Here is a 27719-nt window from a genome sequence, read left to right as displayed (position 1 = left end):
CTAACATTTTGAGGCCCATATTGGTTGTTTTAGGGTCTCCTGAGTTCTGGGCCGGACTGTAGGTGCTTCGTAGGGGTGTGTGTGTGTGTTCAGTGTGACCCGGTCAGAGAGGCCTGCATGGCCAAACTGGCATCGTGTGGCACTGGCTTCATGATTCCCTTGCCCTCTTTCCGCCATCCGTCCGTCTGTGTCTTGTGGTCTGTTTACAATGCCGTACGCATGTGATTTAGACTGCTTTTGCATGTGAAATCAAAATAGGGCTGCAAGTACTTAACAGCTCCCTTATTAAGTATATTCCATAAAAACATGGAATCTCTGTCTTCCATTAAAACATCAGAGATGACAACTTTGAGTCAGGCAGGCCACTTTGCAAGGATGCTTTTGAAATGATGTGATTTGAAACTTAAAGAGAGCTGAACATATGCAAGTGATGCCGTTATTGGAGTAGTTCTCGTGACGAGGGAAGAGAGCAAGCTTTTGGATTAGACGGAAGACTTGTCCAGTCTTTGTATGACTCGGCGGAATAGAGGACGGATGGAGGGGCTCTGCTTGAAAGACCCCCCTCCGCCGCGCGGCTGTCCTTCAGGCTGAGGCAAACCGTGAAGGCCTCCCTGCCTGCAAGTCCACCTGGAGCAGGTCTGGGTCTTCAGTGTGACTCTCACACATCCGTTGTTCCTTGGCATGCATTTCCACCGAGGGCTGTGGGGATTCAAACCCATGGAGAACCTTGGCTCTCCGTCTTTCATTTGACTAAATGTTGATTTGGGCGACATGGCTTTGGTAGCTGGGAGCTCCTTTCCTCTGCTTTGAGGGCTGATTAAAATCAAAGCAGGCACCTGTCAAAAAATCTGAGCACAAGTTATGTCTTGAATTCCCCAGTCCCCTCTTGACAGTGGCAAGCAATGCGTCTGCTAATAGCAAACTAAGCCCTACTCCATGAGTATGAAACCTTTGTGGATTTGAAGGACAACGTTTCCCAGGAGGAGGAGGAGGAGGAGGAGGAGGAGGAGGAGGAGGAGGGAATGAATTGGGCTGATTTTGGAATAAAACCCATTATTTTATAACACAGCACTCTGCACAGAGCTTTGCTCTACCTAAAGTCTGGCTGGATGCCTTCCTTTTATTTCTGTTTCATATATAAATTCTCCGCCAGAAAACAGCTGGACAAAGGCTGATGCAAGGACATGCTAGCAGTGGTTGACTCATGCATCCATTTCCATGAGGTGAGCGCATGAGGAAGCCACTGTGATAGGCCTTGTGTCTGTGCGCTTGGATACACCTTCGACATGGGCAGAGCCCAACCAGAATCAGCTCAAACCAATATGGCAGGACGTTTGCTATGCTGGGGTTTCATGGTGTTTTCCTGGTGACAGCTTTTATGTTTAGCTTGGCCAAGTCAGGTTGGCGTCAGGTGGGTCCTCTCCTTGGTCTTGGGTACATTCCCTTCTCTGTGTGTACATCCACACACTTTCTTTTTATGTATGTGTAACAGGACATGACTTTATGGTGCGTGCGTGCATGTCTTTGTGGGTGAGAATGTGTGCATGGATGATGTCTGCTTAAAAGGCACATCCACCGGCTAGTCTGTCTAAACAGGCCCATGAGCTTCAACTGAACTCAAAACTGACCAGAACAGATATGGAGAAATAGGGAGGAATGGCTCTCCGCTCCTAAATCCCTGACCCAGAAGCCTGTCAAATGGTTCCCTGCAGGAGAGGAGAGGTCCCTTTAGATGGAGTTTACCCCTGGGGTGGGCACTTGAGAGTCCGCTCCCTCTGGTAGGGCCTGGGGGCTGTTGGTGAGGCTGGGGTGATGGGGGCATGTTGTTTCCACACTTCCCTGAGTGTGGAGATGTATGTCTTTGGCTCCTTGAGGTGGAAGCACCCTCCCTCCCTGAGGTGCCCTGGGACCCCGGGTCAGAGAGGGGTCTCCTAGGGAGCCTGGCCTGGGGGTGGCTGTGGGAGAGGATGTGGGGGCATTGCCATGGGGGGCTGTGGGAAGGAAGGCCGCCTCTCTCCTTGGCCAAGCGCCTTCCCTCCCTCCCTCCTCCTGCTGCCTCTGCTTTTCCCCTTAAATAATAATCATAAAAAGGTCAGCGGCAGGAGAGCGCACAGCCTGATTGGCCCAGCTCTGGGCCCTTTGTTCCAGCCAGCCTCCGGGCCCAGCCACGCGCCGGGGTCAGCGGGATTGGGGAGGGGGCAGCAGCAGCAGCAGAAGAAGAAGGGGGCAGCCTGGCTTCCCAAGGGACTGGCCATTGGCCATGCAATGGGGGCGGGGGGTCTCAGTGCTGAAGCTCCTGCCTCCTGTGTGTAGGGAGAGATCAGGGCAGGGAGCTAAGCCTTGCCTTCCCCCCTCCTCCCGACCCTCAGCCCTGCCACCCCCTTACTCCAGCCCCCTCCCTGACCACCTTGAAGCAGCCACACATGCCCTGGGCACCCAAGGTCTAGGCCACTGCCACCAGGCTGCACTTCTCCCCCCTAAAGACACACGCCCCACAACCTGTTTCTGCCTCCAGCCCTCCTGGCCTCAGGGTCACTTCTTCCCGTGGCCCTTTTCCAACTGGAGTTCCCTGGTCTGTCTTGGTCCCTTTTCCATCTCCTTCTCGTCCTCTTTCCTCTTCACCCATTGCTTCTAAACCTCTGGCAACTCCTAGACTTTCAGCTCCCGAGAACATTTCCCTTCTCTTGAGTTCTGTCCCCCATGGACCATCTTTTTCCTTTCCTGCCCCCCCCCCCAGCTTCTTTTATTCCTCTTTATTGCTCTTCTCCTTCTGCACCTGCTAGAAGGAGCACTTCCTGAGCCCCCTTCCTTCTTTTTTCCTTTTTCAGCCCACCCCCCAACAAGACTCAGACCAATGATAATATTTCTTTCTCACCCACCTGCATACCCTGTCGTTCCCCACTTTGAATCTTCTCCTCTGCCTTGCACGCTTTGCTGCTCACCCCTCTTTCCCAGGGTGAGAGCACCATCCAATCTCCCCATGCACCTGCGTGCCCCCCGGCCATGCCTCCCTCTGGTCTCCAGCCCTCTCTGCCCTCCTGTTCTGCACTGTGGACCCTCTCCTCCTTCACCAGACTGGGGTTGTTTTCAAATTCCCAACTGGTCCTCCTTTCCCTCTTTTTCTGTTCTGTCGCAGGCTGGACTCAGGGTTGTTGAAGTCTGGTAGCGAAGGTAATAAAATGGCTGCTGCACTAATGTGAACGGTGGCCATGAGAGCTGTCAGGAGGCTAGCCTGTGTATTAATGGGAGAGAGAGTGGCCCGGAGGACAGCGTGTGGAGGAAGGTGCCGTTGATCAGCCATTGGGTCAGCTGTGGCCGCAGCCCTGTAGTCAATGGCCCCAAACCCACTGGGCAGCTTTAGCTGAGCCCCTGACTCTCAGCTTCACGCAGCCCTTGGCAACGAGAGTAATAGGGGTGACAGAATGAAACTTCCCAATCTGTTGGTCAGTCTTCCAAGGGCATTTGAAGAAAATGTTGCACAATTCCCCCCCCCCCCCAATCTCCAGGGCAGGGCCTGTTAATGAGGAACATGGACCCTCAGGTGGCAGAAGATGGAGGACAAAGGTGATGGTGGAAGGCAGCGTCTGTGTTGGAGGGGACAGTGGGTCTGATCTGGGCTTTAGTTTGGATTTGAAAGGAGTGCTCTAAAGTTCTGAATGCTATTCCCCCTCCAGTAGGTCAGTGCCTTTAAAGTTTGGAGTAAATCCTGGGGTTCATTTGCCATCCCTCATTCCCGGATGCCACTACCCACCACAGATGGCATTGCCTGGGTCTGGCCAAGGACCCTGTCCACGTGGCAGTCTGTAGGTATGGTTTGGCAGCTGCTGTCCCATTCAGCCCCAAAGAGGAAGCAGAGGCTGAGAAGGTGACATCTTGTCCTTCTTCTGTCCCACTGAATCTCTGTTTGAAGAAGCCACTGAAATATGAGTCAAATCCAACATGGCCCCATCCTGAGTTTCTTGGCTGCATGGGAGCCTGACAGAACTGTGGAAAACAGTGTTTCTATTAAATGGAGAGATACTTGTGGATCAGCATAGGCAAGGAGAGGACAAGCTCCTCAGTACTGGCAATTGTGTCTTGTGTGTGTGATTCATATGAATTGTGTTTGAGTCAGCCGTCATGGGCACATGTTGGAAGCACACATTGCATGATGAAGTGTGTGGATTTTCATGAACCCCTGCAAGCTGTGGTAGTGGGTTGTGCCGCCGGTGAACAATTTATGCAGCTGCTTCACTGCAGGGTTTTTGGTACACACAGGGCCTTTTGCAACTGGTGCCTATGGTCCACGGCAGAAGTTGGCACCAGTGGAAGAAGAGATTGCATGAATGAATGCTGCTCGAGGCTGTGCTCTGCAGAAAATGGAAGCCAGTGCCTCACTTTGGACTACCTGGCAGTCCCTCGTCAGCACAGATTGTGGTGAGTTAGCTTGGACCACTGTATTACTGCCCTTGTGTACAAACTCTGGCAGCCCAAATGTGAGCCCTGTGGCAGAGGGACCATGGGCTGGGTCTCCTTGTCCAACCTGTGCTGACATGGGGATTGGAGCGCCCTTTCCAGGTGCGTCCGTTGCTGCTGGGAAGCCGTCTTGAGCACCTGAGGGGCTGTGGGGAAGCAGTCTGCGCCTCCTGACATTGCAGGGCAGCTGTTGGATTGCTGTGGGGTTAGATATGGACAGGTTTTTCTGGGAGAGTTGTATTTGAATTGTGGTGTAGGGACTCGGCCTGTGTGTGTGTGTCTGTGTGTGTGTGTGTGTGTGTGTGTGTGTGGTCTTTGCGAATCTGGCACCAGCCCATCTTTTAATTTTTCATTGTCGCCATCGAACATCTTGTTGCTCTTCTGATTTGCATTCATAACCAATCCTGTTCTATATGTATCCCAGCAAAAGAGTGTTCAAATGTACAGCAAAACATTGGAGCAGGCTTCATGTGGGGGAGCTCACATTTATTCATTTAAAGTATTTTTTCTATCCCCTCCCAGCCCACAAGGACCCCTGAAGTCATGCGCAAGAAATAAATGCATATAAAACCCTACAGAGATTATTAAACAAACCTTTAAAAATACATTAAAACATTCTTTTAAAACCTTCAAAAACAGTTCAAAACCAATCCTTAAATATGACTTGAAGGACAAAGGATTAAACCCGAGCAGTTTGGAGCATCAAAGGCCATGGGCTGTTTTGGCTGCTGGTTGGAAGGCCAAAGGGATGGAGCCGGGCAAACCTCATTTGGCAGGGAGTTCCACAGTCAGCCTGGTGTTATGGAGAAAGCCCTGTTGCCTATATTTACCAACCTGACCTCACAAAGTGTTGGGAAATGCAACAGGAGACATCAGATTCTGGGCAGGCTCAAAATATGTGTGCCAACATATAAAGAAACAGCGGCTTTAACTGACATGGGCAATGGAAGGAAAGGTGGTCCAAATTGGGAGCTTCCCAAAGGGGAAGAGGCAGGGGAGTCTTCCTTCTGGGCGATCCATTGACTGGGCCCAGAGGAAGGAGGAGCTGGCTAGCATTCATCCGGCAGAATTTGCACATCGCCATTAAGAGACAATGAAGGTGGCTATGGGCTACTCAGCCAAATTGGAACTGCCCCTCCTGGAATCACCTGAGATGGTGAATGATTGTATTATTCATACAAGTATGCAGAAGTGAACCAAGGAATTGACTGGGAGTCCATTTCCAAGACTGGTTTTTGGAGCGGGGTGGGCATTGTTGTTTCCTGCAAAATGGCTGCTTGCGTAGACCTTCAGGAATATTGAATAGCCATGTTTTCTATGACTGGAGCAAGAGTTTTGAGGTGGTGAGGTTCTGGATGGGGTCTGGGTCCCACCAAAACATCCAAGGGGGGGGGGGGCGTGTGGTTTACAGGACACACACAGCCTTTTGGAGGTACTTTGCCCACGGAAATGGCCTCCGTCTGCACTCATTTTGCATCGCACCTCCAAACCTGTCATTTATTTATTAAGATCAGTATACTAAAGCATAAGTTACTTTTCTAAAGGATACCGGCTCACAGAATCCCCCCCAGTTAGCATTGCCAGTGTATTCATGTTGGCTGGGGAATTCCTGGAATTATCACACACACACACGCATCTCAGCCATTGGGGCAAAATAAACAAGGTTTGTTTTGTTGTTTAGTTATTCAATTAAAACATTTGTATCCTGAGCCTTTCCATCATTACTAGACCCTTGAGGCAGTTTACCAAAATCAAGCCAGTCTACTGTGAAATCCCATAAAAGCACAACTAAAACGAACAATTTGTCACCAGAGGGAAAACATCATTTATCAAAACTCTGGGCAAAAAAGCCTTTTTCTAATTCCTATCTCGATGGATATTTCTGAGGAGGGCATTGTATAGTGAAGAAGTCACTGTGGTGAAGGTCCTATCCCCATTGACCATGCTAGCTGGGGATTCTGGGAGTTGCAGTCCAAAAAAGTAACTCATTCCAAAAGCTGCCTGCTGCTTCATGTCTGAGGTTGGGGATAGCCAGAACAGGGCTTTTAGAGACAATCTTATGGAGAAAACACTGAAAACATAGGCAGGAGCTCTCCCGATGCTAAAGGCTGGAAAGTTCCTGCCCTGGCAGAAAGGGATTAGATTAGATGAACTTTGGGCTCTCTTCCCACTCTTGTTTCCACAATTCTTGGTGCTATGGCTGGTCTGTTAAAAGTCTGTGGCTGAATCTCTAAGATTAAGAGGGTCTTACCCCCCCCCCCCCCCCGGAACTAGAAATGCGAATGTGGTCCATCTGTTTGCTTGCTTAAGGATGTGTGGGGCAGGATTGTCCCAGTGAGAAGGGGGAAAGGGGAAGGAGGGAGCGTATATGGCAAGAAGAGGTGGAAGCGCAGAACTGGATGCAGGGCCTGGACATTTTCGTGGCGTCAAATAAAAGAACACCTCTGTTCTGGATTCTTTTAACTTTTAAGTCCTGCTGATTTCATTTCACCCACAGCCAAGTCTGTGTGCCTGATGTTTCAGTCCAATGCAGGGTTGTATGTATAACTTACTGTTTCTGGACCTGAGGACCAGAATGTGAAGCTGGCTAAGGATGTGTGTGTGTGTGTGTGTGTGTGTGCGCGCACGCGCGCATAGACATAAAAGCAAGCACATGGGGGTTGTAGCCCAAGCCCCACCTTTTCTGAGCTCTGGTGAAGCTCCTGCTCAGTGTGTGGACCATGTGGGGTGACCATGAACCAGTGGCTGGCCTCAGCTCAGTTGTTGTTGTAGTGAGTTGTTGTTGTAGTCTTATCACCACATCCCACTCCTTTTAAAGGAAGGGGCAGGATGCCAACAAGGGTGGCAGATGGAGGAAGGGGCACTGAGGTCATCAGTGAACTTCTTGCAGGTGCCAATGCTTACCAGGTATGCCCAGGCCACTAGTTTTGCTTTTGTTTTTTAAACAGAAGGCATTTGTGCCTAAAAACCTACTGAGCAGCTAATATTTCAATACAAAATTAAGGGTCAGATTTTGAGTTAAGCTCTTTTGATGTCAGCAGGGGCTGGATGGGAAGCGTCAAGGGTCAGTTTAAGCTTCCGGGTCACCACTCAGTTTCCTCCTAGCTCAGAACCTCAGCATCTGTACTTGGCCCAGAGCTCCAGAAAGGCTATGCAATCCAAAAATGGAATTTCCCTCAAGCTTTGTCCAAAGTCCCATTATTAGATAGTTGGATTTGGGAACCTTTCAGGCTGGCATGTTGGGAGTGGAAGGGGCATTTTGTAGGATGTTGAGAAAGGTCCCCCTTGTCTCCTAAGGAGAAGGTGGATTGGAAACTGGGATCCCTGAGTAAATCATGGGAGGGTTTGCTCTAAATCCACAAAGGGCTTTGATTCCTTTGTTTAATAGTAGCATGAACAAAACCCTCATTCCCAAATTCACAGTTAGCATCCATCATCTTTAAGAACTCAAATGGAAATGTCTGTCTGTCTGTCTGTCTGTCTGTCTGTCTGTCTGTCTGGTGCTCTTGGTATTGATTGTCTTGGTCCCCATTCTCTTTGCTCAGCTTTCGAGGTTTGGTCAAAACAAAGTGGACCCTGACTTCTGTCGGGGCCGCTTCTAGACGACAGTGTGTTATTCAAGATGATCCTGGATTCCGGTGTGAAGGTGGTGCAGCGCCTCACTTAATCCCATTTCCCTTACACAACGAGGTTAGGCCATGCGGGTCCCCATAGCTCTTGCATATAGGAGAGGAGTGATGGAGGGGGAGAGTGGAAGAAAGAAGGAAAAAGGGTAGAAAGAGACAAGAAGAAAAGAAATGGCACAGAGCAGGGAAGGACCGGGCTGAGTTTTAGTGAGTGATTACGTTATATGCGCTCTCCCTCGCTCTCGCTCTCCCCTCATCATCATTTAATGAGGTCGGAAGTGGAGCTGCTTAATGAACTTTAACAGGGTTTTAATTACTGGCAGCTCAGAGCCCGCTCTGCAAGGACGAAGCTTGGCCGCCCGCCTGCCATAGTGATGGGGGTGCCAGTTCCCGGAGAGCCTCAGGAAGAAAGCTGGCCAGAGGAGGGAAGTTGGGGCTGGAGGTGGGTGGGAGTGGGCCCCATCCACCCCACTGCCCCTTCCCTCCCTCCCTCCCTCCCTCCCTTGCCTTGCCAGTCTGCAGCTGTGCTGCTGGGCAGCTTGGACATCTCCAGGGGAGGGCAGGGGGCAGTTTGGGGGAGGCCGGCCTGTGGCTGCACAGGCCTTGGCCAGAGGAAATGGCCACTCCTAGCAGGCCCGCAGAGAGGGTGAACAGGTAGACCTTTCTTTCCCCAGCGTGGAGGCAAGAGTGGGACAGAGTCTCCAATGGTCCTGTCTCTCTCTGCTGTTGTTGCAGTGTGTGTATGTGTGAACCATGCACCCCCTCTAGCCCCCTTTTTGCACCCCCCTAGTGTCTGTCAGTCTCCCCAGCCCCAATCCTTTCTTTTTGGTGCAGCCCGTTGAGGGAGGCAAAGCTGGCTCCCTGGTCCTCCATCTGTGTTGTTTGAGGCAGGAGCGCAAAGGCTGGTGGGGAAAAAGAAAGATGGCAGCCTTGGCGTGAGCGGGGCACGGAAGGTCTCCTCCTTTAGCCAGAGGCGGGGAGGTCTTTTGTCCCTATAGCTTCAGCTCTCCAGACTTGGGGTACCTGAATGTTTGTGGTTTCTGTGCTCTAGGCAGCGTGCTGAGAGGTTGACATCCTAGTGGTTAGAGCTGAGGCACAATGTCTTCCTTTGCAGAGAGGCATTTGGAGTCTCCCTGCTCTGGCAGGTTGGGAGAGGGGGGAGATAGGGCTACCCGCTTTGTTAGAGGAGGGGGCTTGGCCATGACCCCCCCGACCCTACTCCCGACCCCCTGAGGGCGCAGCGTCCCCACCTCGCAGCATGGCTCCTAACAGCCGACGCGGGCCTGACGGACAGGTCTGGCAATCGGGCAAATTGTATGTGTGTATGTGTTTGGGTGTGTGAGTGTGTGGGGATCAGGAGGCCCAGTCAGCAGAAGCTCGGGAGGGCCACTGCCTTGGCCATTCCATGTTGGGTCCTTCTGGCTTTGCACAGAGGCTCCTGGCCGTAGGTGTACACAGTTGAGGTGAGCAAAGGCTTTGGCAGGATCTCAGGGCAAAAGCAGGCACAGGTGGACGGATGGACAGATGGACCGACCGTGAGGGTGAGGTTGTGCCCTCAGACTCACCCATTCTCCCAATCTGAGCCCTCATACAAAATGACACAGAGATGGATTTTGGTAGGTGTGTTGGGGGGACGAATGTGCGGGAGTGAGCTGTAGAGTTAGGGTTCATCAGCATCTGCCTCAGGTGGCAGATTTCAGGTGCCATCAAAGGTACTATCATGGCAGACAGAGAAACTGGGCAACTGGGGCTATGCCCCCCTCCCCCCCAGTGAATCCAGTTGAAATAAAGTATAAAACTTAAGAGCCGGACACCATAGAGCTCCCCTTTGTTTCAATGACAAAGTCCCCTTTCCTATGGGTTGTGGCCCCATATCAGTGTCCTCAAGGGGACCCTGTGGGTTTCCCACTTTGTGGAGGGGAGACCAAGTTGAGGGGGGCTGAGAACCCCAGTAGGAGAGTAGCAGATGCAAGGACTCCCTGCCCTCAAAGAGGATGACCCAAGGCCCCCCTCTCTCCGTTTCCGGCTGTATTTTACCCCAGCGACCCTCCGCCTGAGGAAGTGAGGTGCAGTATAGAAGGCAAAAGGAAATTGGGCATGGCATTATGGCCATTTGAGCTGCAAGGTAGTGGATGGTAGGACTGTATTAGAGGAGTTTCATTGACAGTGCTGTGCCCCAAGATCTGCTGCTAAAGGCCAGTTGGAAGTATTTACATAGGTATATTGTCTTGGTTTCACAGTCTCCCTTCTCCTGGTGTTTTGGACCATGAATGATCCGGACTCTATCCACAAACCCAGGAACTGTTGAAACTTGTGGCTTCTTTGGAGCATACTGTCACCTTTTGCAATTGGGCTCCTGTGATCTTATCTCTGGTGACTCATTCAGGTGTATTGTCAATCTGACGACAACGATGATGAAGATATTTATATCCCGCCTATGGCCTGGCATACAGTAAAATCAATGTGAACAGTTGAGAACAACTTAAAGCCATAAAAATAATTTAGAGGCTTGAAGGGCATTAATCCATTTAACACTTGCAACAGGACAGTTTAAAAGCAGTTAGTACAAATTAAAACTACTCACACGTGCAAATCTGGATGACGTTTGCCACACACATACACATAGAGGTGCATGCTTTGCTTCCTCCACAACAGTCCTGAGAGGTAGGCTGTTCCATTTCACAGAGAGAAAGAGAGGCGCAGGCAGGGTGACCGCCATGGCAGGTGAGGGGTTAGGACCCAAGCCCTCAAGAGGGAGGAGGCTGCCTCTGCCCATCCAGCACGGCCATTTTGATGGCAAAGCTCTCTGGGAGAGAGGTGTCAAGCTAGGTGTGTGTGTGTGTTTGCATGGGGTGGGTGGCTGAAAGCAGGGCAAGACTGAACACTGTCACAAATAGCAGCATGGCTGTGGCACACTGCCCTGGGGACTGTACTGGGTGCAGAGGTGGTGAACTGGCCTTGGCCCCACAAAAAGGACTGGATTGGCCTTGGACAAGCCCTGGGCTCTGGGCCTAACCTGCCCTGCAGGGGTGTTGTGAGGACAAAGATGAGCCAACAAGGCAAGGCAGAGGAAGAGGTGGCAGGCCGGGCCATATTTGCTGAGGGGGAAGATTTCAATGGAAGCTGGGCTAAGGAGGATGGGAACAGTGGGGCATGGCTGGAATTTGGAGAGGGGTGTTTGTGTTTGTGATGAACAAGGGGCAAGAAAGAGGAGCAGGTCTTGCTGAAGCAGAGGGAGGAGGGCAAGAGTTGGCAGACATGGAGGGTCCCAAGGAAAGCAAAGTGGGGAGAAGTTCTGGGGGCAGAAGGGGCTGAGAGAAAGGGGCTAGCAGACTGGCCTGGGCCTGGGCTTTCCCCCAAGCCAGGGGGCTGCTGTTCCCCCAGAGGAAACCTGGAGTGTAGTTGCAGAGATGCCTAGCGGGTGCTTCTGGAGGAGGAAGATTCGCCTTTATGGCCCTCTGGAAGGAAGGGGCCATTAGAAATTAAGCAACCAGCTCTTTGCTGCCATTTAATAGCAGCCTGACACTCAGCAAAGGAGGGACTGGAGAGGGATGGTCAGCCTCTCCTTCAGCTGCAGAGGCTGGCCCTATTGCCTTCCTGTCCTTGAGCTTGACCCTTGCCCCAAGGCCATGCAGTCTCCCAGGACCAGACCCAGACCCTCACTCCTTGGCCAAGGGGTCTCTCTCCCTTTCTCTTCCCGTGGGCTAGTCCTTGTTCTTGGTTTTGGCATGGCGCTGAAGACTATTCCTCACTCCAGAGGAGCCAGCAGGGCTGGTGTGGGGCTGTCCAGCCCTGTGCACTTGTGGGTCTACCCTGGGGAGGGAAAGGGAGGGATTGGGACTTTCAGCTCAGTGGCCGTGGGAGGGGGGCCCTTCCTCCATCTGTATTGCTGTTTTGTTGGAGGGGTTGCCGGTCAGTGGCTGGCTGTTCTTGGGGGCTGGGGAGAGGGGCCTGGGTGCTTTCTTGCTCCTCGGCTCCGGGTGTTAATTTAATGCCGGGGGTGGGTGGGTGGGTTGGTGGGCAGAGGGGAAAGCAGTCCAGCTGTTCCCCCAGGTTTTGCTGCTGTTATTGCTTTTTAAAAAAATATTATTACTATTATAGCTTTGGCCAGGCGTGCTGAGAGCTGCGAAATCGTGACAGAGAGAGAGAGAAAGACTAGACAGGGTGGGGATGTCACCTGCCCCCCCATCCCAACCTCCCTGCCTCCCTCCCCCCAAGTCTGCTGCAACGCAGAAACCAGGGAATGGAATAGGAAAGAAAATGAAATGCGTCTGAAGCGAGGAGAAGGGAGAAATGGTCGGGTGGAAAAGGTGGGGGGCGGGGAGGGCGCATGTGAGAGAGAGAGAGAGAGAGGCCTGGCCCTGCTGCCATCGCTCGGAGCCCCCTCTCCCCCTGCACAGTATCGATCGGCAGCCGTGGCTCGAAACCATTTTCATTGTCAGGCGCTTGGCCTGACGGATGCTGCCCCCCCCAACAAAGCACAGCCGCTGGGGGATGGGAGCAGGATGCTGCGGCTTGGGGGCTGGTTCCCCACGCCCCATCATATTAATCCTATTTATCATCCCTCCTTCAGTTTTATCCCTCCAAAATAATATCTCACTGCAAATTCCAGTGTCCCCCCACTCCTCTGTCCCTCTCCCCCTCCCCACCTTCCTGCCCCCTTTCTTTCACCATCCCTTTCTTTTTTGTGTACTTCCTTCAGGAGGTCCATTGTTCATTGAAAGCTTCCCCCCCAATATATACACACGCACACACACACCCTGGCTGCCCACCCGCCCCACATCACTCATTTCTCGGCTTCCCCTTATCATGGGGGGCATGCTCCAGATCCCTTAACGTGGATTAGTTACCCCTTAACACACATTAAGCGTCTCCCTGTACTTGCATCCAGGGCTCTGATAAAGCCGCAAAGAGGATGGGATTTCTTTACAACCCCCAATTACTCCCCCCCCCCTGCATGTTCCTTGCCCAATCTACACTTCCAAGTTGAATGTGATGCTTGTCAGTATTGGGGGATTGTGAATACTGAAGCAGGATCTGGGGAATAAATCCTAATGAATGAATCTGAGGTCAAGACTGAGGAAGGAAAAAGATCCGGTGTACATTACTGATGTGCCAGAGTGCCGATCTGTGCTGGCCACATATTCATGTGATAGAATTAGATGTAGCGTGATGGTCAGTTGGTCGTGTTGGGCCAGGCACCCTAAAATTCAGGTGCCAGATTGTAGCGTGTGCCTTGCGCTGGGCTGATGGAGGCTGACGGAGCTTTTGAGAAAAGGCTTTGCAAAACACTGGAGGTAAAGGTTTGCTAAGAAGTGAATTTGGGGACAGGAGTGGAAGGAAAATGAAAACACTCAAGCGCAGAATTGTCCATCAGGCGCCAACAGCAGTGGGAGCCCTTGGCGTCCTCTGGCCGCTGTCTCACCACCCTCGGCCTCAAGGCAACAGAAGGAGGGCTGAGAGCCACCATTTCCTGCTTGATGTGGTTAAGCCTGGACAGGTTGGAAAGTCACGGCGTGGTTGTTCCAGCGTGTCTCCAAATAGAACTCTCCCCAGTCCACAAAACAGTTCTTCCAGGCGTGGGCTCACTGTAGTCAGCTGCAACGTGTGTTGAAATAATTCCACACTTTCACTCGCTGCCGTTGTGGTAGAGCCGACTCCTCGGCTTGGCTTCTCACATCACAGGGAAATAGAAAACAGTTGTGTGAATCTGTTCTGATGTGTACTTTTCCACATGTAGGCACATGACGCCCTGTCACCCTCTTTCCTCCTTCTTCATGACAGCCCACCTGTGTGCTCATCTGTCTGCATCCAGCATCATGTGCGCCCATTTGCTTCTGGCTCCACTCATCCAGCCTTACATGAATACACTCTTCAGGTCACATACTTTGTGCCTTGTAATTTATTTATTTTGGGGACTGGATTTGCACCCTTTCCTCTCACTGATGCATATCATTAAAACACACTTTTGTACACTACCTGGCAAACATTCTCAGTTACACAAAGCACAGGTGTATATGACTCTCTTTCGCTCTCTTTCTCTACCTTTCGCATGCTTGCCTCTGTCCAGTTTGATGGCTCTTTAATGACAAGAGACAGTAGCAAATTTCCAATTGCCTTCATTTGTTCAGACAACAAAAGATCTGTGCCTCCTTCACGCATTCACACATGCTGTGTTCGCACTGCCTTTTGTGGCCATTTTAATGCTGACCGAAATAAATGCTCACGCTCTTCGGAGCCCTTGTTCGTAGTGGAGGGGGTGCTTCCTGCATCCTGAAATTATGGGGAACCCTCCCCACAATTGGGCTTACTCCACAAGTAAGCGCACCAATAGCACACGGATTGCTCTTTGAGCCGCAATACTCCACACCTTTCAAAACAAGGGCGGACTCTGAGGTGGTGGAAGTCTTGTGCGGATGGATGCCACATCGTGACCTGACCAAGAGCAGAGGAGGCAGCTGAGGAAGAAAGAAGTCTCACTGCAGCGTTGGAGATTTTGTGTTGCTCTCTGCTATGTGTGGCATTTGCTCTGCATCTTGTGGCCACCGTTCTCCCTGTGGCCTTGGCAGGTGGCTGCTTTGGGTGTCCCAGCACCAGAGCTTAGAAGCAAGGAGTTTGAGGGAAGGTAGCTGCCTCCTTCTGGTACGGTGGAGCAATGGGAGCACAAAGTAATGGGCGCAATGGGTGTTGTCTTCCTCAGTCCCTTTGCTGGGCTTTTCCAGGCATCCTCATAAATGCTGTGACAGGAATTTTTCACCTTCCGTGCCCTTCTCTTCCCAATCCTAAGGTTTTCTTTTTCAAAAGAGGAGCGATGAAACGAAACCAGGAATGTTTCAATCAGCACAAAAGGTCACTTACCCAACATGATTGTGAGGGACAGAAATGAATTTGTGTTAGAAAAACTAACTTTCCAGGCTCTGCCTCTGACTTACATGTTTGTTTTCTGAAATGGGTGCTGGAACTCTGAGTTGGAAGAACATGTGCTCTGAAATCCCAAATGTTGGGAGAAGATGTGGCTGTTTGTTTGGTGGTGCAGGAAAAGGGCACTTTGCCCATGCTCAGAAGAACTGGGCTCTAGCCTTGCGCCCGGATGGCAGAACAGGTGCACCAAGGCTCCGCTCCGATTAGCGTTGGCTGCCTCCTTCCCCAGCTCCGTCAGAGATGCAGACGCCTCCCTCGAGTTGACTTCCCTGTGGAAGCAGCAGCGATTATTTATTATTCCTACGGTGCTTAAAATCAACGGAACGCTGCGCAGAAATTGAAATAGAGCCACGTCTTCGTCTGAACACTTACAGGGTAATTATTGAGAAGAGACAGGAGGGAAAAGGAGCCGAGAGGGAGATGCGGAGAAACGAAACGTGTCATTTATATAATAGAGGCAGCAAGGAGATGGCTCCTTCCTTTCTTCACTCTTTTAATTTAATTTATTTAAATAGTATTAAAAAAAAGAACCAGAAAAAATATTAAGGAAGAGAAAGAAAGAGAAAGAGGAGTAAGTATTTTAAAAGACAGAGGAGAGGATCGAGGAGAAGAGGAAGGCGTCCCAGAAGTGGTAAAAAGCAAGAAAGGGTAGCAGAGAGTAACTCCCTCCTTGGCTTCAGGTCTTCCTGAAAACTTCCCAGGGCTGCTGGATGCTCTTTCTAGCTTTCTGGTGCAGAGGAGCTGGAGTTGGTCTCCATGATCTTGCTCCTGAGAAGAAGAGGCTCCACCGCCGGCCGTCCCTGCGCAGCCCAAGGCCTTCTGGGTGTGTTAGACTGCCGTGCCTACAAGCCCCAGCCAATTGTTGCCCAGGGAAATGGGAGTTGTAGTCCACAGCATCTATTCTAGAGGGTGTCAGGTAGGCAAAGGGGCAGCTCTGGCACCTTGAAATCATGGATGTGCTTTGGATGCCCAGGGCGTTTGGGGTGGATATATGGGAGCAAGGTCAGTTTGTGCAGGTTTTGAAAACTACGTAGTTGCAGTTTGGAACCTGTTCTGTACAAAAATCACGTGTGGCTTTTTTTTTGCACAGAAAGCAACATTTTCTGTGCAGGACACAGCCTTTTCTTTGCAGAAAATGCTGCTTTTTGTGCATAAAGCCCATCTGTCAATTTCATACAGAATAATTCCCAAATGGTGAAAATTCTGATCAGTCCAGGAATCTTCCTCTTTTGGTATCCGGCACTTTAGAAGCACGTTTTCCAACCATTTGTGAATGTTTTAATAATTCTTCGCATCCTCTCTCTCTCTCTGTATGAAGATGTCACAAATGCAAGGGAGACAGGAGGGGATGATGGGGCAGGACAGAGCAAGGCCAGAATGGGAGCCATCCTTTCTGGTGGGTTCACACATTCTGCGATACAAACATGGATATCTCCAGGGAGCTGATCACACCAAGGACGATTCAGCAATAATTGCAGCAATGAAAGCTAATGCAACAGTAGCGCTATACCACTCAATATTTTCCCACAGTCACGCAATCACATGATTATTGTGACATTACCATATAATATCATGAACACATGAATGAATTGTTAGTACATTGGAATTGATCGTTTTGCGCATGTGTCATTTCAGCACTACAGCACCTGTCTTGAAATGATGTTTCCGTCCCGCACAGAATAAAAGACCACAAAATAAAATGTATTACTTCACCACATTGTTTTAATCCAGTGTAAAGAAAATTGTGCCCCACCCCTCAGAAGAAGACTGAAATCCATTGCAAAACTGATCCTGGCAAAGAGAACAGATTGCTTCCTTTCCAATGCATTCTGCGTATCCCTTTTTGCCTCTGCAATAGTGCAAATGAAGCGCAATTAACTTTCTCACTCTCACAGTTGTGCTTCTTTCACACTATTGTGGAGCCATTCACTGGACTTCCCTGTAAATGGTTTGTTGCTGGAGCGTTTTTGGTTCTTCCCAGGAGAAGTCCTGGATAAGCACAACCTTGTCTGAAAATCTTCTGTGCAATTGCACGATTTAGCCAGGCTTATGCCTTTTCCTTCCCCCCTTTTCCCTCCGTCTGATGATCTCCCCAGTCTCTTCCTTGCCTGTTCTATGCTGGGTCATTGGAAATCCTCAGCAAACTCAGTTGGGGGGGGGGGGGGGCTCTGAGATTTCCAGCCTGTTTTCGCAATGGTGAAATACAGAAACTTGCAATTTTGAAAGGATAGAGTCTGAGATTCTCTGAATGCTGATTTTTGTGCTCACACTCTCTGCAGATATTTTGCACTGATGCAGAACACAGACAACTTTGCCTTGCCTGAAATTGGAGCACATTCACACCATCTGAGGCTTGGTTTTACATGGCAAAGTCTTGGCTCTTCCTCACCGGTCGAAAGCAGCACAAAGTCTCCCATTAGAGCACTTGGGTTTGACAGTCTTTTGCCAGCTGTTGCCTCTGCTTCCTTCCACTCCTTCGGGTTCTTCTTTTAGTGCGAGTGGGGGACTGTTTGTAGGGACTTCTTGGGTTTGCACTAGGGCTGAAGCAGAAGGTTTTAAAAAACTGGAATGTGGTTTGCTGAGGTGGTGACGGTTAGCCTTAGCTATGGTAGCTATGGTTAAGCTTTTCCTTGTAAATAGTTTTCAAAGATGGCTTGTTTGGGTTAACCAAAGTTAAAATGAACGAACACAGTTTAGGGTTCAGTTGGCACACTGAATAACGTTTGACCTAAGATGGAATCAGAATAGAAATTCCAAAACTCTTTACAGCTGTTGTGAATGAGGCAGGTGGGAGCATGGTGGATGGAGCAAAACTGTGGGTCACTCTCATTGTGCTAGACCCATAGCCTGGTATAGGGGCAGGGATCTTGTGTCTCTGTTCTGGATGCAACTCGCATCATCCCTGAGCATTGACCACGGGGATTGCAGACTAGCAGCATCTGGAGGACTGAGGTTCATGGACCCCTGTGTGTCAGAAGGTCCAAGCCTGGCTGGAGAACAGAGTGGCCACGGAAGCCTCTCCTGAAGGATAATTTGAAACAAGCCTGTGTTCCTGTGCAAAATCCAATATTTGGAGGATGTTAATAAATGTGATCTCTCTGGGGGGCTTTTGCATCTTCACAGACTGAAGAGCCATCTGAAGCCTGGAGGTTTTTGGAGGTTTCTCCTCAGATGAAAAGTCTTTGGAGTTCTGAGGAAAGCTAGACGTTTCGACTCAGCTAACAAAACTCTTTGTGTGTTTTTGCCCATCTCTTCACTGAAGAGCTAGTCTTGGATGAGGATGCAGTTGGAGTTTTGTACCCCAGCTCCCAGGGGCCCTGTTGTGTGGGAGATTCCAGGAGCTGTAGTCCAAACGTAGCTTTGCCAAGGCTTGGGCACAGCCCATAAGGCACCCCTGTGCCCATGCATGTGGAAGGAGCCATTCCTGGAAAGGGAAGAGATCAGAGCCAGCCCCAGAGCCCCTCTGCCTGCCGCTGCCACCCACCCACCCACCCACCTCAGGCCCACTCCCCCTTGGTAGCCCCCCAAATGCCTGCTGCTCCCTGCTCCCCCTCCCGCCTTGCTCCCTGCTCCCCTGGGAGCACACTCTAATAATGTATTTGATCGACTGGCGGCCGCGGACAAGCGATTATTGTCTTGTAGGGAGTCAAAAGTATTGATCGGGGGAGAAATATGAGCAGCGCGATGGAGCCGGCGCGTCACATACAATAACCACAGCCCCGGGGGAGCGCCCGCGACACCGGCCGTCTCCTCTCATTACCGCCCGCCTCAGCCAGCCACGGGGACAGGGAGACAGGGACCGGGCCGGGCGGCTCCGTTCTTGCCCCTCGATGCTGACCCCCAGCTCCCTTGCTCAGCCAGCTACCCACAGGTTCCTCGCACACAGCACTGGCGGGGGGAGTGGGGCAGTGGGGCTGGCTTCTTAAGGAGTCTCCCTATCACCACCAGCACCAGCCCCCCAGCTCTGCTCATGTCTTGCAATCTCAGCCTGTGGCTCCCCTCTGGATGGCTCCTGATGAACCAAAAGCGGTCCCAGGGCTCAGAGTGGCCTGTTGCCTGCCATGCTTCTGATCTGGATGTCTGGGGCCCAAACCTCCAGCAGCAATGAGATGATGTGGGTGACGTACCCTTCCCATGCTCTGAAGCACCTTGAGCTTCGGAGCTAAACATTGCGTTGAAGGGAGGATCCCATTCCCCTACTGGTCCACACCTCACTCCTTGGGCCTTTAACTTTCCTTCTCATGAACGGAGCATGCGGGCAGGCCTTGCTACAAAGGCTGAGTTTTAAAATTAATCCAAGAACTGTCTCTGCCGAGAACTGGACCCTGGCTCTCTCTGGGTCTCTCGGACCAGAGGCAGCAGCCATTCAGCTCAACAGGACCCAACTGTTCAGGACTTGGTTACTAAATTCTTATTTTTACTTTAAAACACAAAAACCAAACCCTGCTCCTCAAATCACACCAGACTTAATCTGGTCAGGAGCAATACAGCATTTTAAACTTTACAAAACTGTTCTTGTGGAGTCTGCTGTTCACAGCAACCCTGTGAGGCAAAGTGTAGTTATTGCTCAGGGTTCAGCCTCCCTTCACTGGCATCTCCCAGTTCCAGCTCTCAAGCTGCTGGGACTTTATTAAACCAAGTGTGTAAAATATAAAGATTGGCCTTGTATGGAATCTGTCCAGCCCAGAATTGGGGGCTTGGACACAGTTCTTTTCAGGGCTTGCCACCTTGAAAGCATTCAGCTGGAGATGCTGAGCCTGGAAGGTGGCCTGTTCTATTGGCAGGTGCTCAGCTTTTCACTGAAGGGTCTCCTTACCTGTATAGGTAGAGTGTGTGAGCGTGGGTAGCCTCTGCCTCCATCTCTTTGTTGGCACCCATAACCTCATGCATGACAGCAGGTTGGACTGGATGATCCTTGTGGTTCCTTTGGACTCCAGTGTGCAAGAGCGTGTGGCTGACCTTGGCTGTGTGTACACTCATGCCCCACTCAGGGCTTGTGGCGTTATGTGGCTTTGTTTTGCGTTTGGCAAATGAATTATCTCAAGTCCAGCTGCAGAGATCCCTAATGATCTGTTATAGTTGGAGAGTTGCATTCCCTGGGTGCATTCTGCCTCCCTGTATGTCCATGTGGCATGTTGGAAGTGAACATGAGTGTGATTGCTTCCAGCCCGAAGGTGGTGTTGTTTCTGGGCCACAGGTGAGTGCAAGAATTGGTGGCACTCTGCCTCCCCCCAGTGGCAAGCATGCAGAAATGCAGCTCTGGCCGCTCGAAGGTCCATTCAAAAGCAGCCGGTCATCACTGGGTGCTTCTGGACGGGCATTTCTTGTGCCAGCTGCCCAGCTTCATTCTCTGAGTTTTACCGGGGGCCTGGATGACACCCTTCCCCATTGGCAGTCTGCCCTACTGTTTGCTTCTTGAATCTTCTTTCTTACCAGAGAAAATCCATAAAGTGGGGAGAGAGGGAAGGAGAGGGACATTATTTTATGACACTACTGTATTTAATGGGATTTGAGCATCCATGGATTTTGGTATCTATCATGGGGAGGTGGTCCTAGAACCAAACCCCAGTAGATACCAAGGCCCCACTGAACTCAGCTGTTGTGCAACTGAAGTAATACCAGTGGTTTTTTGAGCAAGAGCAGGGAGGGAGACCTGCAGGGCCTCCAGGTGGACTAGCTCCTCCAGACTGGAGTTCCAGGCTCCAAGGTCTGTACTTTGGGCAGAGGAATAGAGATTGGGGTTTCATGCTTTCCACTGACTAGGGACAGGACTGATGGTCCCATTCATGTTTGAATAACTGGCTTGCCATGCAGTGCAATAATGGGCTTGCCATACCTTTGCGCTCAAGCTCAGGTATGGGGCACAGAAGCCTCTGGCATGTGCCTGTGTGGGTCCCTTGCACAAAGGGTGGGCACATGCAGGCACAAAGGGCAAGGGAACTTGCTACCTTCTGCACATGTATTTGTTGTGTGCCAGTCCTTGCAGTGTTGTTGGCTCTCCCCGCCTGCATGTAAGCGCACACACACACACATACACCCTGCCATGGCTCCTTCCTCCCAGCTGCTTCCTGCCACATTCACTGCTCTTGCTTCTGCAGCGCTGGGGACTCCCCCGGACCAGCCCCAAAGACGGAGGCCCGCCTGTGTCCTGCCAGCTGTCCTTCCCCTCTTTGGAGCACACATCTCCTGTCAGCCACAGACACAGACAGGGCCCTCCACCTCCTTTGCCTCCTCTGCCCTTTCCCTTCCACCAGACGGAGCCTAGCCATGGTGAACTCGGGCCTCTGGGCAACAGGTAAGCAGCCACGGCTGTGCCCACCCAGTTCTGTGGCTTTCCTTCCTGGGGGGCTTCCCTTTTGTTTCAGAGTAATCTTAATTCCTGGGGGTCGTTTTGTGCACATCTTTGGCTGGAGGATGATGTTCTCTGGTAGAGCAAAGGCACTGCTGGCCTTGGCCATCATGCTCCATCCTCTGGCCTCCTTTGGTTTTGTCAGTTGTCTGGGGCTGTTCCTGTAGCTCTGCAAATGCCATGGGGCAGAAGTAGTGAGACCTACACCACAAATGGCTCTCACACCTTGCACCTTTGAAAAGAAAGCCTGGCTGTCTCTGGGCTCTGTCTTGTGGAGCTCAATGCAAAGGTGATGGGAATAGAGGGCAATTGTGGGACAAAGGAAATTCCATGGATGAAGGGTAATGGCGGGTTGGGGAAGCCGCCAAAACCCAGCTATCTCCAACTGGAAAGAGAGTATTTTGAGAAGTACTGAAGGGGGGAGGCACACCTGTGCCAAAGAGCTGCCTGCCAGGCAGAGATCCAAGGGAAGGCTTTTCTCACCAAGACATGGCTGAGCCAGGGAGCCACCCACCGATGAACCTGTCATTCAGCTGTGAACATAAGTTCCTTAGTTAGAAGAGTGGCTCAGGGCTGCCTGCTTTTCAGCTCCCCGCTGCAGCAGCTGTGGCAGTGCCAGTAGCTCACTATGTGAGCCATGTTTGTTTGCTTTCTCTTAACTGTTTCCCTTCTCCATTCCAGCAGATCAGGGCATCCAGTCAAGGGAAGGAATCGTGCAGCCCTCCAGATGTTGCTGGATGGCAACTCCCAGCATCCCTCACCATTGGCAATGCTGGCTGGAGTCTGCTGGGAGCTGCAGTCCAACAACATCTGGAGGATGCATGTAGCATCCCCATCCTTGAGCCAATGAGCAGGAGGTAGGCATGAAGGAGCGGCATGGTTGTGCCGCAGCTCCAGTTGGCTGAGAGGCTCCCCTGGAGCTGGTTTCAATTTGGCCGGACAGGTGGGCAAACACATGTCAAGGCTTCTTGTGGGGCCCTGGACTTCACACAGCTGCCCAGCCTGCTCTTTTCTGCCATCTCCCACCCCCCACCCCAGTTTGGGGTCTTTTTTGGCTGTCTTTGCAATCCTATGATGCCCCTGGACAGAGGATTTCAGCTGCTCAGGGCTGACCAGATGCAAAGGCAGGTAAGGGTCCTGTATCTTTTAGTCTTAAGAGGAGAATATTTTGCAGGTCCAGCTCGAAATGCAATTGTGTGTGTGTGTGTGTGTGCGTGTGTGTGTGTATGCATGCTTTTCTTTGAAACCGTTGATGGACATAGGAGCCCAGCCTTTGTTTGTGTCTAGCCAGGGATGTACCTTTCGGGGAACCACTGGCCCCCAACAAGGATTCTTAAACAGACCTCCCCCCCATATAATTCCCCCTTCAATCCCCACATTTCTTGCATGGCAGAGAGTGAGACGCTGCAAAAGGTTCACACTGAGGACTTTTACATTTGAAGTTACTGCAATGCTAGAATTTCTGGGACTGAAGGAAAATGCCATGGGGAGGGATTCTTATAGGGGACCAAATGCCCTCATTTTGGGCCTCTTCCAGGTAGCTGCAGCCCACCGCTGGCCATCCTTGGGCCCCAGGTCACTCTGCCTCTGAGGCCCATTGAGTAAGAAGAAGGCAGAAGAACTGGGGCCGGTGGCTCTGCTGGTGATGGGGGGCAGGGAAGGAGCCCTCCCCAGAGCTGCCAAATGGTTTCTGGGCATCTGTTTTTAGCTGGGTTTTCAGTAAACTGGAAGCTGTTTTTAAAATGTCTAAAAATGTGAAAGGGAAGCAGAAGTGAAAGCCAGCAAAAGGGTGACCAACATTTTGGAGTGCGGGGGAGGGAAGGAGGAGGTGACTGAGAAACCAGTGCTTCGGGTCTTGCTAAGGGCCCCCCACCCCCAAAAGACCACCTCCTGCGCCTTGGAGAAAAGAAAGCTGTGCTTCTCTCAGGGAAGAGAGAAGACCCCCAGGTTTGGCTTTGCCAGTTCACTGTTGGTTGCTTTCAAGTTGGCTCTGACTTATTCTGCCCCTTTGAATGAGAGACTTCCAAGAGCCTCCATCATCCACTGCCCTTCTCAGGCCTTGCCAACTCAGGGCAGCCACTGGGGTTCCAGATGGAGTCCATCCGCCTTCTTCTTTCCCTCTGCTTTAGCTAGCATTATCATTTTTTCCAGTGTGGCATGTTGTCTCATGATGTCCCCAAGGCACAATAGCCTCAGTTTGGCCATTTTGGCTTATAGGGGAGATCAGGGGGATTGGTTGCATTTGTGTGGTTGCCAGTTGCTTTCTTTCCTTCTTCTCTCCCCAATGACTTGTGTGTCTTGAAGAGGTGTGCCTGGTTGGCAGCAGTTCAACAGGTTTAGCCCATTAGAGAACAGAAGCACCGTGAGGAGGACAGTGGTCCTGCCTGAGCTCTTTTCCTATCTGATGTTTCAAGATCTGGGTGTCTTGTTGGAGGAAAGGGAAAGGAAGAAGAAGAGGGCAGCGGTCAGTGGACAGGTGGGTCTCCCAGCCTGTTTCAAGTGTGTGCGGAAAGACTAAGTGGATGGTCAGCTTGCATGGGGAACACAGAGCTTTGCTCACTACGGATTGCAAGGGGTCACTTGGTTCCTCAGCAGCTTGGATGGTTTCAGGCCTGGAGAGATCAAGTTTGTCCTCATTTGTCCTCTGGTGCAAGGACGAACCATTTCCATAGTTTTCTCCGCACTATGGTCGAAAGCAAATATTTCAGTTCAATTGTCGCCCGGTGTTTGGAGATCCCAAAGTGTTCTGGGAAATTTTTCTATGCAGAAATATATGTAGGCTTTCTCTGGAAAGTTTGAGCTGTTTTGCGCAAAAACATGATCATTTTTCCTCTTCTTCTTCTTCTTCTGCAACCGTCTCCAGCTTCTAGAAGCACACATGCACAGTGTGTTTACTCAAAGATGTGTTTCTTGAAAATGGTTTGGTACAAAAAACCCTCTTTATTTCACTCAGAAACACCGTTCCTGGAACCACACATTTTTCTGTGTGCAAAAATTATGGTTATTTTGTTCAAAACCCACCAAAAAAAGCCCTATTTTCTGGAAACTGGGATTTCCCCCCTGCAAAACAGTGCTTTCACACAACCCCCCACAATTTATTTCCTGAAACACTTTGTGATGTTCACATCCCCAGCAAAAATGACACAGGATTCTGGCCTGCGTATTTATTCTTCCAGGCCAGATCCCAAGTATTGGGAAATCTATATTTCTTTTTGTCACAAATTAATAACAGGGGATATGCTATCTGTAACAAATCCCCCCAGCCCCATATTCACACCCAATATGTGGAAAAATAAAGATTCTCCTTTCTGTTTGGAGGATCTCCCTTGATGAGAAAAGTCACGGTGGGGTGAATTTGAACCTTGGCGGGGCAGCTGAGCCCCATTCTGCAACAGTGTAGGGCCCTTCCAGAGCAGACGTTTCTAGTGCGCTGGTCCCATTTCACCTGCCTTGGCTGCATCATCCTGGGTTTGGGGTCTGATGAGGCACTAGAGCTCTCTGGATGAAAAGTCTTAAGCACTCCTCCCCAGGCTACTAATAGGATGATGGAGCCCCGGCAGTAGCTGAAGTGGAATCATAGCTCTACAATGGTGGGACGTGACAGGGACCCTAGCAGAGGTACATCCTCAGACAGTCCCAAGGACCAATTTGCAGCAATTAACTAATTGTTGAGTGTGTGAAGAAGGGCTCTCTTTCAGTGAGGTCCAAATCAGGTGGGATGGTGGCAACTCCCTTCGTTTTCAATTAATGCTGTTATTCTTTGTCTGGCTTGTCCTCCCATGCAAGAAGAGATAATGATTGTCCCTTTCTCCCCCTGCAAAAGAGCCCAAAGATTTCTGGGTAGTTGTTTGATTTGCGTTTGGACATCAAGGAAGCCCTTTGGGGAAATGTTCTGCCCAGAAACACATCTGTGTTTTTTCCTGAGCAAACCCCACTCTTTTTTGGGACAGAAAATGTAGGGAGGTGGTGGGGGTGATGCAGAAAACTCACCTGTATTTCTGCGCAAATGAATTGCTCTGGAAGGTTGAATGAGGAAGGATCTGAGTCCCACCGGCTCAGTCCCTCTCAATGGTATCAGGAAACCTTTGTTTTGGGCCAGGGAATGAATGCCAATGGAGATTCTTCTAATCTCTGCCTTATACCCAGACCCTCTCCAAAGAGAAGGATTGTGGCAGGGCTCCGTTTTTTAGAGGCTGAGGAGTGGAGAATGGTCCTTCTCCTGGGCCTCCAAGGTCTTCCCTGACCACCAGGCTACTCTTCAGGTGCCTCCTTTCCATCTCAATGCATGGCTGAAGAAGGGGAGAGAATGGAGGAATGGCAACCCACCAAGAGGAGCAGGAGGGAGGCCTCTGCACTCCCAGACCCTTTCTCCCTTTCTAAAATGGATCCCTTCTCCCCTACTTTCCAAGTCAAGGGAGGAACTGCCTTGTTTAAAGTGCATGGAACTGCCCCTCATGCCTACCATGGGGTCAGGTGAGCTGAATGGGGGCAATGTGGCCAGAAACTGGGGACAGAGAAAGCGAGAGAGAGAGACAGACGGCCTGAGAAAAACAGAACTTGGTTTCCTCCAACAACACTGAAGCTGTTGCTGGCATTACCGTCACTGTTCTAAATATATCTGAGGTTCTTCTTCAACCGTAAGAGCTAGAATCATTCTTGCTGGGTTTTTAGTGACATTTTTGTTGTCAAAATCATGCACTGGATAATGCACTTCTGTGCTCTCCCAGGAGTTTGTAAAACCGAGTGCCTCCTCATCCATCCCTCTTGTTCTCCTTCTGTCTATCTACCCATCCAGCTCTCAACCACCCATTTGTGGTTGTTGTTGCAGTGATATGGATTATCACTATGAAATGTGATGGCGATGCCTTGGGAGCTGAGCAGAGTCAGCCCTGGCTAGTCCCTGGATGGGAGACCGCCAGGGAATCCCAGGTGCTGGAGGCTCTGTTCCAAAGGAAGGAAGTGGCAGAACCACCTCTGAGGATTCCTTGTTCGTGAAATTCATGGGGTTGCCATAACTGACAGGTGACTTGGAAGCATATTCATGGGCAAACTGACACTCCCAGGATTCCCTTGGATGGCAGTTGACCTGGAACCAGAGGGCTCTAACTGCATAGAATGAAGGGGACCCTGGTAAGGACTCGGGTGGGAGCCACATACAACAGAAGAGTATTGGGGCCTCCAGCAAAGTCTAGGGAAGAGCCCTGTTTGTATCCTGGCAGGAGCCACTGCCATTGCCAGTCAGAGTTGGCAGCAGTGGGCTGTTGGGCCAAAGGGCCGGCTCAGGGCTGGGGAAAGAGTCCCACCTGAAACCTGGTGAAGGGCTGAGGCAGCTACATCCAGTCCGAGTTGGGAGTCGTGAACAAAGGGACCCCGAAAGCACCTTGCTATGCTCCCCTCGAGTCCCATGCATCCGTCTTGGTACCCTGCTTGAGGGGAGGCTGGTTTCACTTTGGTTGTGAATTGACCCTTCAGAAGGCTCCTCTTCTTTGTGACAGGCTGGGATGGCAAAGGTGGAACAGAGGGTCACATGCGCCACACAGGGATATGACTATCGAGCACCAGAACCTTCTCTCAAGAGTCGAATTTCAATAATCAATAGTTTTGGTTTTTTTAAAGGATGAAGCCATTCCTTTTACTGTTGGAGACAATTGACAGGAGTTAGAAGATGTCCAGGCTGTAGCCTGCCCTTTTGCCCATGAAAAATCAAACAGGGCAGAGCTTAGAGGTAGTGCTTTTCTGGGGCATGGCCAGTGGTCTGCTGTCTAGGATGCTCTGGGTATCCAAAAGTGTAACTTTGATTGTAGGGGAATGTAATAGAGTTGTGTAACTTTGAACCTCTGGTGCCCCCCCATGCCTTTGAGATTTATGCCACCAATTTCTGCCCCTGCTCTTGAGCAAACCTTTTCCATCTGGCTCAATGGATGCCCCTCTGTTTCTCTCCCCTTTTCTTTTTTCTCCCAGAAGTAAGAATGTCTAAGTCCCTGGAGCTGGAGAAGGCACGGCTGGAGCTGCAAGAGGAGCACACAGGTAGCAGCATCGCCTTCTGGCATCAACTAGCGCTTTTGTGGTGTGCTCTCATTTTTTTTGCCTCTATAGCTACAACTCATGGCATAAAAGAGAATACGTTGCCCTGTGCAAAAAGAAGATACATGTACAACACATCAGGCGCTTGAAAGTAAAACTCATGTCATAAAAATATGTTATAATGTAGAAATAAGTATGGCTATTATATACTAAATAGAATAGATTGGTTATAAGAAAAAAACTAATCAGTTAAAAATATCCTTTATGAAGTGGCATCTTGCTTCTTTAACACAAACCACCAACATTATGTCTATTGTTTTTAGCATTGCCCATAAGCAAGGGTT

At 50.6% G+C, this 27719-nt stretch overlaps 1 protein-coding gene across 2 annotated transcripts in view; it reads left to right on the top strand.

The window, feature by feature from the left end:
* Nucleotides 1–27719, top strand: part of POU2F2 (POU class 2 homeobox 2) — a 56524-nt gene that overhangs the window by 9024 nt on the left and 19781 nt on the right. Inside the window, exons 1-2 of one of the 2 annotated variants that reach the window (XM_089478211.1) lie at nucleotides 21217–21297; nucleotides 27313–27378. In XM_089478211.1, the coding sequence (XP_089334337.1) occupies nucleotides 21270–21297; nucleotides 27313–27378 (94 nt within the window). In that variant the 5' untranslated portion in view covers nucleotides 21217–21269. Of the gene's footprint in view, nucleotides 1–21216; nucleotides 21298–27312; nucleotides 27379–27719 lie in introns of those variants that run through there. The other variant, XM_089478212.1, reaches the window with a different exon arrangement.

Source organism: Sceloporus occidentalis, unplaced genomic scaffold (assembly GCF_023333645.1).
Source record: "Sceloporus occidentalis isolate IW3139 unplaced genomic scaffold, rSceOcc1.0.p SCAF_13, whole genome shotgun sequence".
NCBI lineage: Eukaryota > Metazoa > Chordata > Lepidosauria > Squamata > Phrynosomatidae > Sceloporus > Sceloporus occidentalis.
This window is presented reverse-complemented; position numbering and strand designations above follow the sequence as displayed.